This window comes from Felis catus, chromosome D3, assembly GCF_018350175.1.
Source record: "Felis catus isolate Fca126 chromosome D3, F.catus_Fca126_mat1.0, whole genome shotgun sequence".
NCBI lineage: Eukaryota > Metazoa > Chordata > Mammalia > Carnivora > Felidae > Felis > Felis catus.
The window spans coordinates 23,185,914-23,206,763 of NC_058379.1; the positions used below are offsets into that span (position 1 = coordinate 23,185,914).

The 20,850-nt window shown below is 43.6% G+C and overlaps 1 protein-coding gene across 12 annotated transcripts in view; it reads right to left on the bottom strand.

Moving 5' to 3' along the window:
* NF2 (NF2, moesin-ezrin-radixin like (MERLIN) tumor suppressor) overlaps window positions 1-20,850 on the bottom strand; it is an 80,284-nt gene that overhangs the window by 49,701 nt on the left and 9,733 nt on the right. For 9 of the 12 annotated variants that reach the window (XM_023241593.2, XM_023241590.2, XM_023241588.2 and 6 more), the window contains exons 2-3: window positions 2,452-2,577; window positions 386-508 (exon numbers count right to left, since the gene is read on the bottom strand). In XM_023241593.2, the coding sequence (XP_023097361.1) occupies window positions 386-508; window positions 2,452-2,577 (249 nt within the window). Of the gene's footprint in view, window positions 1-385; window positions 509-2,451; window positions 2,578-20,539; window positions 20,565-20,850 lie in introns of those variants that run through there. The other 3 variants (XM_023241591.2, XM_023241589.2, XM_003994773.5) reach the window with 2 other exon arrangements.

Sequence of the window (20,850 nt, forward strand, 5' to 3'; positions counted from 1 at the left end):
CAAATTTTGAACTTTTGGAAAAATTACTCTTTCCAAGACTTTCTCTTTGGACTTCCTTTGTAAACTATTAAGTACTTTTCACTTAGAAGAAAATAGGATCCATCTTCAAAGAGACTTCAAGCCAGGTAGCTACTTGTACCCGTTCTTTCACCACCCTATTTTTGCAATCTTCTCTGACACCAATTCTCCTTACTCAAGTACAAGTTCTATTCTGAAGACTTTTCCCCCCATTATGGAACCAAAGGGACTGACTTCCCAGAGGCAGGACATTTTCACAATGCCAAGACCTCTGTGGTCAACACCGTGGGGGTCATCCAGGCTGCCTCGGCAACTACCCCTGGGTGAGTTCTCTCAGAATAAACGGGGCTAGCACAGACTGGTGTACCTGCAAGAAGAATAAATGTTGCGTGATCTCCTGAACCAGCTCCTCCTCGGCATTCTCGGGATAAAATTTGGCCAGGAAGTGAAAGGTGACTGGCTCTTCCTTTGAAACATCATGATCCAGCACCTGCACAATTACAGAGCAAAAGAAGAACAAGGTATGTTGGCACCTGTTCCTCCCCTGCCACCATCCCTTTGCAGGGAGCGTATAAATATTTTTCCCTCTCTAAATTCATCACATTTCCCAAAGGCTATGATCCTACAGTTTGAAGCATTCATGAAGTCATCTATAACAAGAGGTAATATTCACCTCACATGGCATTTCTGAACCAAATTAATCAATATCCCCAATGGGTGAGAGGAGCTGAGATTATTAAGGCACAGATGTTCTCAAGGCCACAGAGATAGTTAAAAAGTAGAAATTTATAACTCAAAGGTCTTGGGCACTATCTTTTACAGTAGGCTGAAGGCTTTTTAATTTTCTAAACTAGTGGATTCTTCCTATATTCTTTTTGTTACTGCTAACCCCCAACATTTAGGTCCAGATCAGGATGGACCTTAGAGATGATGAACTCTATTTTTGTGAAATCCTCTGAACATTAACTGAGCAACAAAAGTGAAATGTGTCCGTTGTGGCAACCCTTGTTTCAAGGAACCTCTAGAGATGCCCTACAAAATACTTGAGTGCAGCCAGTAAACCTCACTGCCTTTAATCTTCTAACAATTTCATCCACCCACTGGAAAGCTTGAACCATCTGCTCTCCAGAATGAATTTCATTTCAGGACATAAACATGCCATGTGACAGGCTACAAGGCTCCATTAACATGTGTCATAATTTATTTCCTTTGAGCAGCAGGTTCCATGGCTCCTGATGCCCCCAATCTAATATCCATTTGGCCAACACTCAGATATGATTTAAAACTTATTTTGCTGAGAATCACAAAAAGATACACAAAGTTCTGCTGTCTTTGATAGATAATTCTTCATGCTCCTGTCCAAATTCCAGGTGGCAGTGCCCAGGAGATCCAAAATAAACCAGATCTAGGACACTCACTGACACTGGCATGTGGTGGCCCTTCAATGCTCATGATCATGGGAATTACCATATGAAATTTATAACCAGCAGAGATCCCAACAACGAAGATTCAGATTACTGTGTACATATGGAAACACAATTTGAACACTTGAGCTTAGAGTCAAACTTGTAAAAAACAGGAGGCGTTCATTGTTTATCATGCCATGCAGCAGATGATAAAATCAATTGCAAGGGGTACCATTTGGAGTAAGAATTAGACATTGACTTATTTTGAGATCTAGGGGTCTTTTAGGAGTTACTAACAAAAGCAGATGGCCCTGTTCCCAAATGTCTTCATGGTTAGATAGGCAGGTAAGTAGGTAAGTGTGGCTTTGTGTGCACATGTGAATCCACACAGAAGGCAGTTTCCCTAGGCAATATCCATTTCTAAGCCACATTAGAACTGCCGGGAGCCCCAACTTGTCATCCAGGCCTCAGAAGCCCCAGAGAATCATAAAGACTTAAGACAAAACGGTCATTCTGTCTTCACCACAGGGACCAGGGCACTCTTTATTCTTTAGATCGTGTTAATGATTAAATTGAGTTGGGCCACAGTGTTTCTTGAAAAGACTTAAAAACATTCCCTAAAGAACATGAGTCCCAAGCAAATCTTTCAAAGACATAAACTGTATTTAAAAAAAAAAAAAAAAGGGCATAATAATATAATAGTAATTTTTATTCATAAAGCCTGACTAGTGGTTCAGTAAGTTGAATAGCATAAAGCCAGAAGCAATCAGCCTGGTGACATGAATAAAGAAGCCAGGGATGGCAACAGTTTTATGCTCGTTGGTTCTGCTCACCTAGGAGAGCGTGTGAGGGGCAGAAAGCCTGTGGCATCTCCAGAACCTGTTTTCTACATGACTTACTCAGGACATGCCCCTTTCTCTACTGTGCATCCATAATGCCCCATGATGAGTAAAGAAGCTAGGCACATGCTCAGGGAAAAACCAGAGCACACACCAGCCTCACTGGTTTCATCAAGTTCCAGCCCAACCTTCTTGTCCATTTTGAGCCAGGCCACGGTGTCCTTGATTGTGTACTGCAGTCCAAAGAACCAAGTTTCCCGAAGCCCCAGGGTCCGGCACACCAAATCAAAGAGGTCCTTCCCTTTCCACTTCATCTGCAATATAACAGACCAATAAGGAAGGGCAGCGTGAGCAAAAAGTCATAATCCACTTGAACAAAAACCTTTTCTCTGTACTCCCTACTCTCAGGTGCCAAAATGTGGGGATGGCACTAAGATGGCTGATGAGCACAGAATTCCTAAATAATTTTAAAGCTTCCTACACAAAACCATGAGTGGGAAAATACCAATTAGAGCTTAATGGCTTAATCACTGCAAAGCATACACAATACCTCCCTTGGACAGTTCCTTACAGATCTTAATATCCCCAAAGCTGCTAATTTAGGAAAGCTGGTAAATAAGCATCCTCATTTAGGAGAGTCTAGCCTCTTGAGTTAACCCAGGGAGATGGCTAGCTTCTAGGGACATTGATTTCTTTGAGACTTTGTCATTGATTTAAAGAAAATTTTTTTACTGTTTATTTATTTTTGAGGGGTGGGGTGGGGGTGGGAGGAGACCCAGAATCCAAAAAGGGCTCCAGGCTCTGAGCTGTCCGCACAGAGCCCGATGCAGGGCTTGAACTCACAAATGATGAGATCATGACCTGAGCTGAAGTCGGAAGCCACAGTCGTTGATTTTTTTTTTTTTTTTAAATCATGACAGTGTCCTTTGATAAAAATCTAGTGTTTTCTTGTTTTTGTTTTATAAAGACTAGTTTTACTGAAAGTTTTTTTTTTTAAAGCAATACAGGGGAGGAAGTTAAAACCCAAGCCATAAATCACGTACAGTCAGCCCAACTACACATCCTTCCTATTCCGATGCATAACTGAGGCCAAAGGAGAGGTGACTCACCCATGGTCACACGGAGCAATTTCAAATTCCGGGTATCTAAACCCAGGGAATGAACAGACACCAATAAACTGCAGCATGCTTAACCTACAGCTTCACTTTCAAAAGGACCTAAAGCAATGGCTGCTAAACCCTTTTCTCAGCTTTTCAATCTCAGAAAATGGAAAAGCAAGTTCAACATCTTAATAGGGGAAAAAATGCCCAGCCGCTTGGTAAATGTTGCCACCTTGTGGCTTCCAAGTTAAATCACCCAGGGTGTTCCCTTACAAGCCCCTCAGCTGCTGCTTGCCCCCAAGCCCCACCCCTGCAGGCCCCCAGGTATCAGGTGGACATTCAACTGTACACCAGGGACAGTTGTGAGCACGCGAGACGCATCACAGACATGGAGGTCACAGTAAGAATAATCTTGGGATTCAAATGCAAAGTCGCCAGACACCCGAAGGACAAGACCACTGGACTGCAGAAGCATCTGTCCTTCTCCAGCCCTCATTAGAAATCTTCTCCCAATGTCCTGGCACATGGAAGATGCATAACGAAAAGGAATGGGAGAAAAAGTTAGGGTTTAGAGACAGGTTATAAAAGCAAGAAGGAAAAAAATAAGTTAGACCTCTAATATCTGATTGGCTCTTGCTAAAACCTGATTGTACAGAGCATTTTTCAAGTAGGTCTTCTATTTTTAATATATATGAATGAACAGTGTGTTCTCTGGGAGGTACTCAGCAGGAAAGCCCATCCATTCTCCGTGTTTACAGTCAAAGAGCAAAGTAGCGACCCAGATGGAAGGGCACCAAAACCGCAGCAGACAAGTGGCTGAGGTATGAAATGGCTTTTGTCCTTCACGGGGGCCACTTCTCCTGTATGTCCTTCTAGCTCTGCCCCATCTCCTCTCTGTGACTTTAGTGAGACCCCTGTAACACTACAAAGGATGAGGTCTTTAGAAATTATTTTGAGTAGAATACAATAAAATGACAAGTTTTATTAAAAAAAAAATGATGGCCTTCCCCTTCTGCAAGGCTTGCTAAACGCTTGCGGGCACACCCATTCCCCAGTCTGACAACAGCACAAAGGATTTTTTAATTCAAGGCAGGTTTTAATTCCTACAGGCAGACTTCACTGAAGAAATGTTATTTTGGAAAGCTAGGAGCTTCGGGATGCTGATTATCCTCTTGTCTCTATTTTAAGCCGGTACATAGTATATAAATTATAAATGACTACCTTTCTAGGAGATAATGTAAGGCTAAAGAACAGACATTAACTTGGAGAAGTTGAACACCCAAGGGCCAGGAAGATCACAGTATGGATTCCCAGGCTGCATAACTCACAGCCACGGAGGGGCCGGGCTCTGCCACGGAGGACCCGGGCGCAAGTGGGACGTGCAGCACATCTCTACCAAAGCTGAGAATAGTGAATTTCTTGACTGGGGGGAGAGGGGGTGGAGTTTAAATTCTCAAACATAGTATCATATTAAAGCAGTTTTCCTGCATTCCTTTCTACTTCTTTGTTTTTAAAATGCAAAACGACCCCTGTTGAATGCAAATAGACGTCTTTGTTTTCAGGAAGCTTGCAAAAAAGTGAGGAGGGGGGGGGAATCTCACACCAATTCACAGTGTCTTATTTAGATTCTTAACTTTGACTCTAAGGATCATAGAATGTCAGTGTTGGATGTGAGCCGGAGTTATTAGCTACTGTAGACCCCTCCCCTTTAAGTATAAATAAGGAAACCGAGTCACAGATTCTTTAGCAGCCTTCTGAAGCAGACGCTGGCCTTTTTCCTGGCGATCTAAGGTAGGCAACCTCCTCAGCTTCTCAACGGCCTCTTTTCCTGCTAGGAGTCTTTCCATTTGTCTCGCCTTCCACCAGCACTCCCCAACCACCTCTTCCAGTAAGAAACGTGTCTTAACACTCTTCTCCCGCTCTGAAACCAAACCCATTCTTGGGAAGCGCCAGATATTGCTCCTTTACAGCTCAGTGTGAATTAAAGCCTCTGCTACAGCTCATTCTTTGAACAAGCACTACAGAGCACATCCTATATGCCCAGAAATGCCAGACACTGAGGACGCAAAATGGTGGATGCATGGGGCCTATGGGAGACACAAGCAAGGACCTAAGTCAGAAAAGGCTTTAGAGAACAAATGAGGGTTAGATGAAAGAGACAAAGAATTCTTAAAAAGAAAATCATGATAATCTCAGTGAAATGCAAGTCATCTGGTAGAGCTGAGACAGCCTGAACTCAAGAGGGGGCGTGGTGAGAATGGGGCGCCATGTGGGGCCAGGTGGCTCGTCTTGGGAGTCACTGAAGGCTCTTGGGCAGAGGAGTAATGGGATCAGATCAGCATTCCAGAATGCACTCCATCAACAGGGCGGACAATAAGTTGGAGGAAAGGAGCCTAGAATCAAGAAGGGCAGAAAGGAGGCCAACTCCCGCCTTGATTAAGGCAGTGGGAGGGAGAGAAGACAGCCTGAGAATTGGAAAGAAGGCAGTCCCAGAGCTGGCACCTGAGTTCTGGTAGGGACTGAGGGATCAAGAATGAAGAGGGACACCTGCATTTCTGGCTTGAACAGCGGGTGGTTCCACTAGAGGAGAGATGGCATACAGGAGGAGCAGCATGTTTCAGAGGGAATAGGTGAACAACTGTTAGGATAAGTTACCATGTCAGAGAAAACCAGGTAGAGATGTCCTAAATACATTTGATTTAAAGTCTTATTAGCTCAGGGGCGCCTGGGTGGTTCGGAGGGTTAAACGTCCGACTTCGGCTCAGGTCATGATTTCATGGTTCGTGAGTTTAAGCCCTGCATCAGCCTCACTGCTGTCAGCACAGGGCCCTCTTCAGATCCTCTGTCCCCCTCTCTCTCTGTCCCTCCCCAGCTCACGCATATGCATGCTCTCTTTCTCTCTCAAAAATTAATAAATATTTTTGAACTCAATTTATTAGCTCTATTTATAAAATCAAATGTTCTATCATAAAGTAATTAAGAAGTTTTTCTTTTGGAGGTGCCTGGGTAGCTCAGTCAGTTAAACCTCTGACTCCTGATTTCGGCTCAGGTCATGATCTCATGGTTCCGGAGTTCGAGCCCCACATCAGACTCTGTGCTGACAGTGGAAGCCTGCTCAGGATTCTCTCTCTTCTCTCTCTGCCCTACCCCCCACCTCAAAAATAAATAAACATTTCGTTAAAAAAAGAAGAAGAAAAGGTTTTTCTTTTGGGTTCAATCTAACCTCCAACACGTTGTGTACCTACATGAGGTTCCACTTTTCAACAGCCTTTCCCTAAGTGTATGCAGACTTGTTTAGTCCTCTAAATTTGGGTTTCTTTTATTTTACTTATTTTGAGAAAGAGAGAAGAGTGTGTGAGCATGCAAGCAGGGGAGGAGCAGAAAGAGAAGGAGAGAGAGAATCCCAAGCAGTCCCCCTACGGTCAGCACAGAGCCTGACGCAAAGCTTGATTGAACCCGTGAAATGTAAGATTATGACCTGAGCTAAAATCAGTAGTTGGATGCTTAACCAACTAAGCCACTCAGAAGCCCTGGGTTTCTACTTCTTTACAAACAAGAACCACTGGTCACAGTTGTTCCAGGTGATTCCCATGGCACTCTGTAAAAGGAGGTCTTGGGTTGTGACTGGGCTTCCTTGGCACCAGATGACTCACCAGAATGTGACCGTGTCCCTTTTTACAGTTTTATCAGTGATCCACTGCATTGTGCTGATGCTGTGACGTGATCTGAACATCTGAGTGTCTCCTAAGATTGGAGGCGCCTCAGAGCAATAGTGACATCAGTCATCTCTCTGTTGCCCACAGTGCCCAGTTGACTTTGTACATAAAAGACACAGCAGGGGCACCTGGGTGGCTGGCTCAGTGGGGCATCTGACTTTGGCTCAGGTCATGATCTGACGGCTTGTGAGTTCGAGCCCCACATCGGGCTCTGGGCTGACAGCTCGGAGCCTGGAGACTGCTTCGGATTCTGTGTCTCCCTCCCTCTCTGACCCTTCCCCACTCACTCTCTCTCTCAAAAGTAAATAAACATTAAAAAAAATTAAAAAAAAAAAAATACACAGCAAACGGGGCACCTGGGTGGCTCAAGTCAGTTAAGCTCTGACTTCGGCTCAGGTTCTGATCTCACGATTCGTGAGTTCAAGCCCCATGTTGGGCTCTGTACTGACAAGCTCGGAGCCTGGAGCCTGCTTTGGATTCTGTGTCTCCCTCACTCCCTGCCCCTGCCCCACTGTCTCTGTCTCTCTCTCAAAAATAAACAAACATTAAAAAAAACAATAAAAATTTTAAAAAGATACAGTAAACAATGGTGTCAAACAGAAGACTCGCCTACTTCAAAAACCCAAGGCTCGGGGCACGTGGGTGTCTCAGTCTGTTAAACATCTGGCTCTTGATTTCACCTCAGGTCATGATCTCATGGTTCATGAGATCAAGCCCCACGCTGGACTCTGTACTGACAAGCACAGAGCGTGCTTGGGATTCTTCCCCACCCCACCCCCGCTCCTCCCCAGCTCATTCTCTCCCTCTTTCAAAATGAATAAATATTAAAAAAAAAACAAAAAAAAAAAACAAGGTTCAAAAACGTAAAGCAAAATTAGCTGCCACGCATCCACTCCTCCAACAAATATTTCATGAACACACCTTGTGTTCAAGCACCACTCAAGGTACAGAAGATAATAAGGAACAAAAGAGACAGTCTCTGCTCTTACAAAATGAGCTTAGGACATGAGCCAGTCACCTCCCTCACCCTACACACAATAATCAACTCCAAGCGTGGTTTCTAGCACTACAACACTTGTGAGTGCCACAATAGGGACCCCCAGGAAGGGACACTGTCTTCGAGGGCAGGGAAGAATGGCATCTAAATTAACTCTCATGGTGGGAGAGGGGAGCCAAGTGAAGACCGGGCTTGAGGAAGAAACAGTGAACAGGGTAGTGTGATCCAAGCACAGGGAACAGCATGTGTAAAGGTCTAGAGGCAAAAAAGCTTAGATGGTCCTTGTAGGAAATGAAAGCACTGTAGTTCAGTTTGACTGGAGAATACTGCTGTGCTTCTGCAAGGACCCAAACTGCCACCTAACACCAATTCTTTGTCAACTAACTCCACCTCTCTCACTTTAACCACAGAACCCAAAAAGTTATCCGGGTGACTGTCTTCTCCCTTTTCCCCAAGGAGAAAACATAGCCATATCATTCCAGATATACAGAAGTCGAATCATTACCTAAGATGGATGCCTCTGTACATTAGGGCTTAATTCTTTCCAGGAACCAGTCTAAGAGGCACAGATAGATAGCTGTCTAACATCAGTATGAATCTCCGTGCTGTCACTGTGTGACCTCGGGCAGGTTATTGAACTTCCTTGTGCTTCGCAATGGGGATAATAAACAGACCCTGTCTTAGCAGATTAATCTAAGGATTAAGTACATTAATATATTTTAAAAGCCTAAATACTTTAGTAAATACAGTGCCCAGCTCATGGTAAATACTCAATAAAGGGTGGTCATTATTCATTCTAATCCCACCTCCTCTCCTTACATTCTCAAGTGGTGCCTTGTAAAGCCTCCTGGTCCTGTTTCACTCCATGGATGATGGATGACAGATCAGAAAGGGCACCATCAATTCTCATCGAGCTAACCATGCTATCACTCATTTGCCAAACACTTATTGAGCACCCATTACATCCTAGTCATTATGTTCGGCACAAGAGATAAATGATGAATTCAGGACAAGACACTGTCCCCATTCATGTCTGACAGGGAAGACAGGTAGGTAAACAGATAACAAAAATGCAACCTGGTAAATGCTAACAGACCACGGTGCTATGGAAACACAGCTCGGGCCTGGGGGCCTGGGGTGAGGGGCTTCCCTGAGGAGACACGGTCTGAGCTGGGTCTTGGAAGCCAGGCAGTAGTTGATACTCTGGTGAAGGGGCTGAAGAAAGGGAGGTCATGCCAGCCAGAGGGAACAGCATGTCTGCCACTTGGGTCCAAGCTGTTGCAAAGTGAAGGAATGTTCTTTGCACTTTTCTAGTATCTGACAAGCAGCATAATTACACTATCTGCAGTACTGAATGTTCAATGCGGTACTGAATAGGCAGCTTCCGCCCGATGCATGTGACACTTCGGACTCTCCACAAGTTGATTAGGAAGCAGGTTGCTCAGTCACAGGTTCCAAACAGCCATGCATCCCATAATGACACCTGCCAGATCTCTAAGAAGATCCCACGGCCAGTGGGATGAGTCTCATATTTATTTTTTTATTAAAATATTTCCTTTTCTGATACCTGATAGCACATAAGCCTTCCAGGCTTTGCCCTTACACTACTTAAAGGTCTTTTTGTTAGGGTCTGTCCTTTTTCCAGAACAGATGCTTTAGTGTTCACTGAGGCCCATGTCTCTCCACCTGGCCTAAGTGTTCAAACTGCTCCCCACACATCGGCACAGCTCTGTGCCTCATCTCGGCCTAATGAAGAGCAGGGACGCTAACAGGCAGACGATCATTTTGCAGACAGGAAAAGGGAGGCGGCAGGAGTGAAAGAGGTGATCTGCGGGGAGGAGGCAGGAAGAAGCACAAATCTGGACTCCATGGTGTGCAAGCTCCTGCTCTGCAAGCCTTGTCCTCGAGGTGCCCTTCAAGCAGAGGGGCTGATGGTAGTGAGCCTGGAAGGACAATGCTGCTCGCTCTGTGGCTGTGCTCTCCCATTACTTTAACAGGCTGCAGTGCTATTTCATAGATATATACTTGTGCCTGCATCAAAGATAGATGCGTATGAACTTTATAAACAGGACTAAGTGCTGTCAGCTTGTTATTTTTCGTAGGGGCGGGATTTATGAGCTTTACCCAAAGTGAAGTGCTTGTAATTTATCAACCTAGAATGTTTTAAGTAAATAGCACTAAGCACTCACCCTCCACAGCAGGAACATAGCACTTCTCTGTTGTAGGAAGCAACTGGCACCAATAACCTACAGCGCTGATTGGGGTCTATTAACTGGGGAAATGTTATGAATAGCATCCCTTGGCCAGGTTTAGACTCACAACCCTAAAACTACCATTTGTTTTTTACTTTCGACACTTCACACTGCATTTCTCCCACTGCTTTCTCTGGGTCATGCAGCCACCAACAATCACACTTACTCACTGATAAACCCGGGGAGGGTCAGTAGGAAACCAGCTGCATGATGGGGAATGGCCACAGTTAGAAGATGACAACTTTCTTAAAGAAAGAGAACTGAATTTGGCCACCATCTGTGAAGTGTTGAAGAATTAAGACAACAGAGAAACTTTGGCTTTATAAAGAAGACTCAAATCTGGAAAAAGCAACCAGGGAAAACAACATTCCATTTCATAGAGGTCTGGGGGACTAGCCGCACAAGGCATGCTATTTGATTAGCTGTCTCTTCCAGAAGATGAAAGAGAAGTGACAAACCCAGCATTTGCTTATTAGGGTTTAACTCACAAGCTGCCCTAGTATTTGCCATAAAAACTGTCAAAAGGTTAGCCCCCTTGCAGATAGAGCAATGAAGGAACTGTGCCTCCCCAGATTCAGGACATGGGCCATGTGTTTACCACTATTTCAGAAATGGAAAACCAAGGATAACTGTGATTTCCTCTCTTAACATTTACCCCTAACTGACTTCTGCCATCATCGCTGGCCTACAAGAACCAGTTTGTAAGTCTAGAGGGACGCCTGGGTGGCTCAGTTGGTAAAGCGTCTAACTCTTGATTTTGGCTTAGGTCATGATCTCAAGGTTGGTGAGACAGAGCCCCACGTTGGCCTCTGCAGTGACAGCATGGTGCCTGCTTGGGATTCTCTCTCCCCTCACTGTCTGCCCCTCTCATGGTCACGCATGTGCAGGCACACGCTCTCAAAATAAATATTTCTCTCAAAATAAATAAACACTTATTTTTTAAAAAGTCTAAAAAATTTAAGATGCTAATCTAAATATAACTTCTATTTGTCCATTTTGAAAAAAAATAGATACCAAATACTTCCATTTACAAGATAAACACAATGGAAAAAGTGGTAACAATGGTTTTGCTGTGCAGTAAGTGAATAATGGGCTCCATTAAAATCTATTCTGGTTGGGGTGTCTGGGCGGCTCAGGTGGTTAAGTGTCCAACTTCAGCTCAGGTTGTGATCTCATGGTTTGTGGGTTTGAGCCCTGCATAGGGCTCTGTGCTGACAGCTCAGCCTGCTTTGGAGTCCGCGTCTCCCTATCTCTGTCCCTCCCCCGCTTGCACTCTGTCTCTCTCTCTCTCAAAAATAAACAAACATCAAAAAAAAATTTTTTTTTAATCTATTCTGGTTAATCAAAGAGGATAAACAAGTATAGTAATGCAGATGTAAAACTGACGTGCCCAGACTCAAGGTGTGGTATCATCCATCACACCACAGAAGTGGGCTCTTGTGTCTCATGAACCAAAATTGCAAAACTATTGAGCCGTTTCCTGTCACGATTAAAGGACACCTCACACCTAATCAGCCATTATTTCCCAACACAAGGGAAAAGGGAACACTCCAAAAAAGAGATCGACTTCTCTGTTCTACCAAACACAACCCCTATATTTCTCATCTAAATCTGGGCAAAAACCTCTTTGCAAAAAAGACCACCTCCAATCCCTTGCCTGTCAGTTTCTGCCATAATCAACCGCAGCCAGTAATTTTCCTCTCCTAATCCCCCAATCATCTGTTAGTATGCCAAATATATTTAAATTAATGGTTTCAAGGGATGCCTGGGTGGATTAGTTGGTTAAGCGTCTGACTTCAGCTCAGACCATGACCTCATGGGTTCGTGGGTTGGAGCTCTGCATCGGGCTCTGCACTGGCAGTATGGAGCCTGCCTGGGATTCTCTTTTTCCTTCTCTTTCTTTGCCCCTTCCCCACTTGTGCTCTCAATCTCTGTCTCTCTCAAAAATAAATAAACCTTTAAAAAAAAAGTTTAGGGGCGCCTGGGTGGCTCAGTCGGTTGAGCGTCCAACTTCAGCTCAGGTCACGATCTCGCGGTCCGTGAGTTCAAGCCCCGCGTCGGGCTCTGGGCTGATGGCTCAGAGCCTGCAGCCTGCTTCCATTCTGTGTCTCCCCCTCTCTCTGCCCCTCCCCCGTTCATGCTCTGTCTCTCTCTGTCTCAAAAAGAAATAAAACGTTAAAAAAATTAAAAAAAAAAAGTTTAAATTAATGGTTTAAAGGCCCTCCACCAATTACTTCCTCTCTCCAACCAATTACCCTGACTGTTACAACCCAGCCTGTGCCCTCCCAAGTCAGCAAACCTATTGCTTCCATTTATCCAGAACCAGACCTTACTAAGGTCCATTCCTTTATCTCACCATTGTCCCCTTCCCCCATACAACGCCAGGTACATGAGTCAGTATGTACTTTATATACACGGGGAAAATGAGGTGTTTGTCTTTCTCCAAGATCCGTCTTTCCTCCAGTCTTACAGATCACAAACTCCTTGAAGGCAAGGTTTACTATGCACACCATACACACACACACAGACACACACACACACACACACACACACACACACACACACACACACACACCATGCTGTAAGTCTCCCAGAACACAAGCAAGTACTGCGTAACCTGTGGCCACTCCATAAGTGCTTGTGGTTGGCTGATGATGTTGATGATAATGATGATGATAAGTAGATGAGGCTTCTGAGTAGAACAGTCTTCTCTAAGTAATGATTGCAATGAAGCAAGAATTTATGATACTCCTTATTAAAATTCTAATTGCATAATTGGGCCTTAAGGTATACATTTTCCCCCTTTGGTGACACACTGATTTCTTTTCTCTAAAAATACCTTGGCAAAGAAATCCAAATCTTGGAGAGCCAACCAAGAAAAATTTCCATAGAACAAAAGAAACTACTAAGAAACAAATCACAGCACCTTGGGAAGCCACAAAATGGAGGTTTTAAACTCTAAGTCTTTCAAAACTAAGTGAATTATAGTTTTCTGGGGGAAAAAAGTCCTTATGTTTGTAGCTTCTGGCATGTTTCCCGCTACAGTGGAAAGAGGGTATGGGAGCAGCAGTGAACCCAGAGAAGGGATCTGTATCCTAAACTCTACCTCTACCATACACAAGCCTATATATAACCTTGAGTGAGCCATGCAACTCCACTGGGCCTCAGTTTCTTCCTCTGTCAATCTCCTATGACCTCTGTGCAAGGTCCCGATTTTATGATGCTATGAAAAAAGATGAGGCATTTCAAAGTCAGCTGACAGAGCAAAAAGAAACAATACAGTTATGGTGCTATAAAAGCAATACAGTCCCCCAAAAGCAAAGGAGACAATCTCTATCTTTGGAATTTAGCTCACAACATGAGAGCAATCATAGCCTTGTCAAATAGCTATAAAACACCCAAACCTGCTGTGTTGGGAAAGTCACTTAACCTCTTTGGGTCTCAGCTTCCACAATCATCAAGTGGTCTTTGAGGATTAACACCCTCTGAGTCTATGAGCTTGAGATGGTTTTGTATAAACCATGTAGCACTTTTTCCACTGTTATAATAATTTTCTTTTAATCCTTTAACATTCCATTCTATATCTTAAAATCATTTTAGGGATGTAAATGACACTTAACATTTAATTTATGTGTGCTTTCTACATTCTTTCTCCTTACTCAGGGTTTGCCATTGCTACTGTGCTCCTTACTCCTAATAATCAAGAGCTGTATTAATAATAAACTCTCTAATGTAACAAAAATGGTCATTGTAATGTTACTGAAAAATAACTTTTTTAGCACCTAGCACACTGTTGATATGCAGCAATTGTCAATAATCACAAAATGCTGAAATACTGAGAATAATAATTCTGCAGAGAGCTACAAACAGGAAACACTTGGTGCAGGTAGACACAGAGCAAAATCTTAAATGTCTAAACATGAGGTAAAACTAGTAGACTGAGGGATGCCTGGGTGGCTCAGTCAGTTAAGCATCTGACTCCTGAATTCAGCTCAGGTCATGATCTCACAGTTTGTGGGTTCAAGCCCCACATCGGGCTCTGCACTCACCGCATGGAGCTCACTTGGGTTTCTCTTTCTCTCTTTCTCTCTCTGCCCCTCCCCCACATTTGCTCATGTGCGCGCTGTCTCTCAAAATAAATAAATATCAAAAAACAAACAAACTAGAAGACCGAAACACAACCCATGACTAAGTATTATCCAGCCGATTAACTCCTCCTGCCCCAGGATATCACAAAAATTACAGTTTGTATTTAAAAGCACACTCTTTCAAAAAAGCTCCTGGCAAAACAGCTGGAGCATAATCCATCCGTGCAAATGAGCTCATGGAGAACCCCAATTCTAGCCTAGAAAGAAATTGTAAACATTCGGGTTCTGTTTCTAGCTTGACCTGTCACAGTGGTCAGTGATTAGGACACTGATTTAACAACACTGGAAGGTATAGGTAGGAGCATACAGGGCTGGTAAAAATGTCTGCAGGTGGATGAGGACAACTGTGGGTTGAAGACTTCTTTAACATATTTATGAGACTGATTTAATCTCCAGTCAATATGAGTAGGACACTAGATAAAGACACTGTTGCTGAATTTAAAACTCCAGATCAGTTCAGATAAGTTCAGTAATTACTCTGGGCTTCAGTTTTAAGTTTTATCTGAAAGTCAAATTATCAAAACGCCTAAAACTAGGAGATTGAAACTGGGAAGGTGGATGGGGGAACCATAAGTAATGTAACTCACAGGGAGCTTTTGTGACTTTTCCAAAGCTCAGTCTTTCTTTTCTTTTTCTTTTTTTTTTTTTTTTTTTTTTTTGCAAAGAAGCAAAAAGTCAAATAGTGTTGAGGGCTGGAAGAGAAAAAGGACCCGATGCCTTTAGAAATGATGTTCTCTGACCCCACGTAGTGGTGGCCGGAGTGATTTCTAGGCTGGGATAAGCACCTTGAGTCTCCACACTGGTGACTGAAGATTTGATTAAAGATTTTTTTTTTCCCTGAGGTCAGCACCAGTTTGGTAATAAATTCTTATGTGCTAAAAATGTACTAAAACATGTGGATTTAGAATCTAAATTAGACAAAGCAAAGACAGGAGGATGGCACACATCATCCTGTAACAAACCAGAGAAGCCTCATCACCAGCTGGCTAAAAAGATTAGCAGCTCTGAGAAAACTCAACTCTGGGTTTTTAAGACCTCAAATGCCTTTAACTTCTGAAATTAAAAATAAACAAGCGCCAAAAATGTTCTTGGACAAAATGCAAAACTAGCATGAATAATTGGAGAAGTCGTCAAAAACAAAGAACAGAGAAAAATGACACACTGGGGACAAAAGAACAGAAAACAAATATGGCAGAAATCAGAAAAGAATCCTGTTATCACAGTGGACATCAAGAGATCAATCATATAGCACATTACAAAAAAAAAAAAAAAGATCACATTACAAAAAAAAAAAGATCCTTAAACAGAAATATGGTGTAGGACAAAGCTCATTATATTTAGACTAATTCTGGAGTCGAGAGAGCCTACATTTACAAAGGTGTGGATAACCTGAAGAAGATTCAAAGAAAATAAAAATGATTAAAGGAGAAAATCTGTAGTGCCTCCAGCGTGGGACCCTTCCTCTTTACTCCCACACCCCCAACTCGTGATCACATGAGAAGCTAATGTCTACCAAGTGCTTACTACAGTCAGGCCCTGGGCTAAGTGTCTATAAAGGTCCACTGCACTCATGCCTTCAAACAATCCTGTAAGTAAAATACTATTATTCTCCTCATATTACAGATGTGGAAATTGAGGCTTAGAGAAGGGAGTTCAAGATCACTCAGGCAGCAGGTGGCAGTGGCAGGGCTTTCACCCACACCAACTTACCCCTTCTATCGGGATGTCAGCTCTTGTTCCCTAAGCAATACTGTTCCTGTCCTCCAGCAGATTTTTCTCACACCTACATACTCAAATCCTGAGATGGCTTCCTACCTAAGAAGGAAATATGAAAGGGGGAGGTGCGCAATGAGCTGCTTCTGCCCAGATCACCTAAAACAGGATGTTAAAGCAGAGGGCCTTTGACATCAAATTCTTTCCTCTCATTTTCACCCTAAGAACTGAGGCCTGGGTTGGGGGAAAGAAGAGACATGCCCAAGATCACACAGAACAGCTCTGCCTAGAAGCCAGGGGTTCAAGCACCAGTTCAGGGCTCTCCCTGGTTTTATACAATAACACCCTGACTACAGCCCCGGACCAGACACAGGAAAGTGAGCTGACCTCCCGAACCCAAGGCTGGCCACGTCTCACCCAAGAACTGCCTCCTGCTTGGCTGGCCTTGACAACTAAGGACTGGCTCTAGACTTCAGTACCTCCTGAATCTTGGGCCTAACAGGTCTCCTGCTCACTCTTTGTCACAGAAGACCCTGAGCCCTGGCCTCATCCTCCTGGTGCCCACGCCTTTGCATTCAGCCTAGTTTTGTCCCAGGCTCCAGCTAGTTCAGGTTTCCATGTGACGCCCAGCCCAGAGAGGTTGTCTTCTAACCGGGCTCCTTGTTTCCAATCTCTTCCCAACCCCACCCCCAAATACTTCCAATCATTCTGCGTGGAGACCACTTTATTTATTTTTTTAAATGTTCGTTTATTTTTGAGAGAGAGAGAGACAGAATGCGAGTGGGGGAGGGGCAGAGAGAGAGGGAGACAGAATCCAAAACAGGCTTCAGGCTCTGAGCTGTCAGCACAGAGCCTGACACGGGGCTCGAACCCACAAGCAGTGAGATCATGACCTGAGCCGAAGTCAGATGCTTAACCAACTGAGCCACCCAGGTGCCCTAAGACCACTTTAAATCACTCTCCTAGTAAAAACCTCAAAGCTCCCCTGCTGCATCTGATGAATACAAGCTCCTTAATCTGGCCTTCAAAGGCTTCTAATATCTGTCCTGAACCTAGGAATTTAAACACATCTCTCTTCTCTTCTACCTCAAACCACAGTATTGTATCTTATACCAATTGCAATAAACAAAACAATACTATTGCCTTTGCTCAGGTCACATCCACTGATCCGTACACTCTTCCCCTTTATCTGTGGACACAAACCTGCCTTCAATCCCTGGGGGCAGTTGTTCCCCTATTTACCCCACTGCAGAGTTTTTCTTCTCTCTCTCAACAGGAACACATCCTCATCTGATAGATAGATAGATAGATAGATAGATAGATAGATAGATAGACTCCTTTGCATTATCTTTTCATGTGTATCCTGTTTCTCTAACTCGATTATGAGCACCCTGGAAATCTGGGACCTTCCCTCTTAAATATCTACGTGCTCCAATCCCCTAAATATTAGGTACTCCAAAACTGAGCTGCACAGGGGAAAGGGGATGGAGAAGGAGGTGGACTTCAAAGAAGTTAGATAACTGACTTTTCAAAGTACATGAAAAGGCCTCAGAATAGAGGGGTTAACCAATTGTTATTCATGTGGACACACCAAATATTAAGAGAAGACATCAGGCTGAATATAGGGAAGAACATTCTGACCACAAAGCTTGTTAAATATGCAACTAGAAAATATTTAACTGTTGCAAAATAAGCTTCATCTTAAGCCAAAGGCAAGGAATTCCAAGTACATCACGGCAAGTGAAAAGGATTCACTTATGGAAAATGTACATTTGATTCAAAGACAAACCAGACACTGAGGCAATTTAGCAGAGGCTGTCAGTCACATCATCTACCAGCCAAAAACTTAAGCCCGCTGGCAAGTTTACAAAATGGTTTTGAAATGGTATCTTACAACAATTGCAATAAATAAAATAATACCATAGACAAATAGTTGAGTTAGGAAGTTCTTTGTAAAATCTCTTATTTCTACTTTCTTTTTCCTGTTTACCAAATATCAAAGTTCTCTCCAGGTTTCTAATGGTTTCTTTCCTTTTATACTTGGAGCTTCCTATGTGGGTAGCATAGCTTAACAGAAAAAGAGCCAGCCAGCCTGGAAGAGAGATGACCTGGGTTTGAATCTCAGCCCCATCACTGGTAGCTATGTGGTGGTCTTGGGCACAAAGAGGGGGGAACACTCGGGTGCCTGGGTGGCTCAGTTGGTTAAGCTTCCGACTTCAACTCAGGTCATGATCTCACGGTTCGTGAGTCTGAGCCCCCAGCACAGAGCCTGAAGCCTGCTTCAGATTTTGTGTCCCCCTCTCTCTCTGCCCCTTCCCCACTTGTACTCTGTCTCTCTCTCAAAAATAAACATTTAAAAAGGGGGGGGGGGCACTTGAGCAGAGCCTAGAAGGAGAATGAGAACATCTGTGCCAGCAGACAAGTGAGAAGGACATTCTATGCAAAGGCATAGCAGTATGAAAAGAGGTACTTTCCAGAAACAGCAACCAGGACAACAGGCCAAGAGCAAAAAGGGTAAGTGAGGAAGTGTGGGAGAGCCTGGGAAAGGGAGCCAAATGCTGAGAGGCCCTGGATTTACTTCCTTTTATGTAATAACCTGTATATGGAACTTACCTGTGCCAGGTGCTAGTCTAAGCACTTTACCAATAATGACTCAGTTTTAATCCCAGTACCAATACCCCATACAGGAAGAATTATTATGCCTCCATTTTACAGATGAGGAAACAGGCATCTGAAAGGATTAAGGAACCTGTCTAAGGGTGCTGAACTGGTTAGGGCAGAACCAGGGATCAGGATCCTAAGACCATGCTCTCCCCAGACAACACTCATAACCTCTAGGCTGTGCTGCTTCAGAGCCCTGACAGGAAACTGGAACTTGAGCTAAGACCTTCCCAACTGACTTGAAAACCTAGTTGTGAGGTTCAAATAAGTGACTGCTAGCCTCTTGGTCATTATTTTTTTTTATGTTCATTTATTTTGAGAGAGAGACAGCCCACGCATGAGCAGGGGAGGGGTAGAGAGAGAGGGAGAGAGAAAATCCCAAGCAGGCTCCTAAGCCCAACATGGGGCTCAAACTCATGAACTGTGAGATCATGACCTGAGCTGAAATTAAAAGACGATGCTTAACCCACTGAACCACCCACGTGCCCCTCATCGGTCATTATTGAGATTCTCCCACTGTCCTCTTCTTTCTCTCTCAGAACAAACAGTGGCTCTGCTGGGACTTTATGCAGGCTATTTGCCCTGTTGGAGCCTCCAATTCCCACTCTGAAAATGAAGCCAATGACAGGACCTCCATCCTAAGCAGGTCTTGATCACCACTAGGTCCACACTGGAACTCAGTAAATATCTGTTGAGTGAGTAAGTGAATCTATTCCAAGTATCAAGTGAGATAGTACATTGTAAAGCATTTAGCACAGCACCTGGCACACAGTAGCTGCTATTCCCTAGTCCTTCCTCCTACAAAAGAGCAGATATGGGGTCCAGCAGATGGCAGCACTAGCCAGTATATATACCCTGCTTCTTTCACCCTTCACCAGCACAACTGCATCCATCATTCACCTCGGACTGCCCACCTCCTAGATGTGCGGGACCCATGCCATCCATGGGGACTGCTTAACCCCCATGAAGAACCCACAGATAAGGCAGAAACCTTTCTTCTGAAATAAGAAGTTTCTCGGTGCCCTCATATAGAGTCCCATTACTATATACAACTAAGCAATGAAATGACCACCACTGCCCTTTGGGGATTTGCATCCTAGAAGAGAAGCATTTACCTATATTTTGGGGTGTCTGGGATGTAACATCTTACTGAAAACACCAGAGTTTGTTCTTTCTGTTTTCCTCTTTCCAAAGTTTCTACTTTATGTCCATTTGTATGTTGGAATGATCTGTAATGTTGGTGTTTAATCCAATCACAATCCCATTTGGGTATGTGAAAACATCTGGGATATCAACAACCAACAGAAGAAGGCGGCTTTGTTTCCAATGTAAGATGGTATTAGAATCTCTCACAACTCAATTTTGAGAAATTTTTCATATTTGGCTCTTCTTACTGATAGATTGAATTATTAGAGTAAAATTCCAGCCTAGATAAGAAATAACATAACCGTTTAGCCTCCTGGCAAATTACGTTCAGCACCCACTTTCTCAAAATGACAAATATCAAATATTTCAAGTGGAAAAATCCTCTAAAACATCAAGCCAATTGTGCAATGCAGCAAGTAGTGCAAGAGATTTATTTCCTACCTCTGCAGCAAAAAAGTCTGAACTTATTAGCATAAGGTAACATGATTCATATGTTAACTAACACTGGTTCTGAAATTGAGTCCTCCTTGGACCACCACCTACCTGTATGCCTCAATGAAGAATTCCTCAAGTACCATCTCTCCTCTTCTTTTTTTTTTTCAAAATGCATCTGCCATCTCCTGGTATCGGCACCTTGCTCAGTTAATGTACAACATAAAAATAGGGCAGGAGAAAGTCTAATAGTTTCTCAGAGCTCTATCATCATAAGTCAAACTACCATAACTTTCAACAGAATATCTGAACATCTTCGTTTACAAACAGGTATTTCCACCGGCAAGTCAATGAGATGCAACTGTTTGACAAATTGCAACAGGGCAGTGACCACAGTGACCTGCACCTCCTACTGTAGGCCA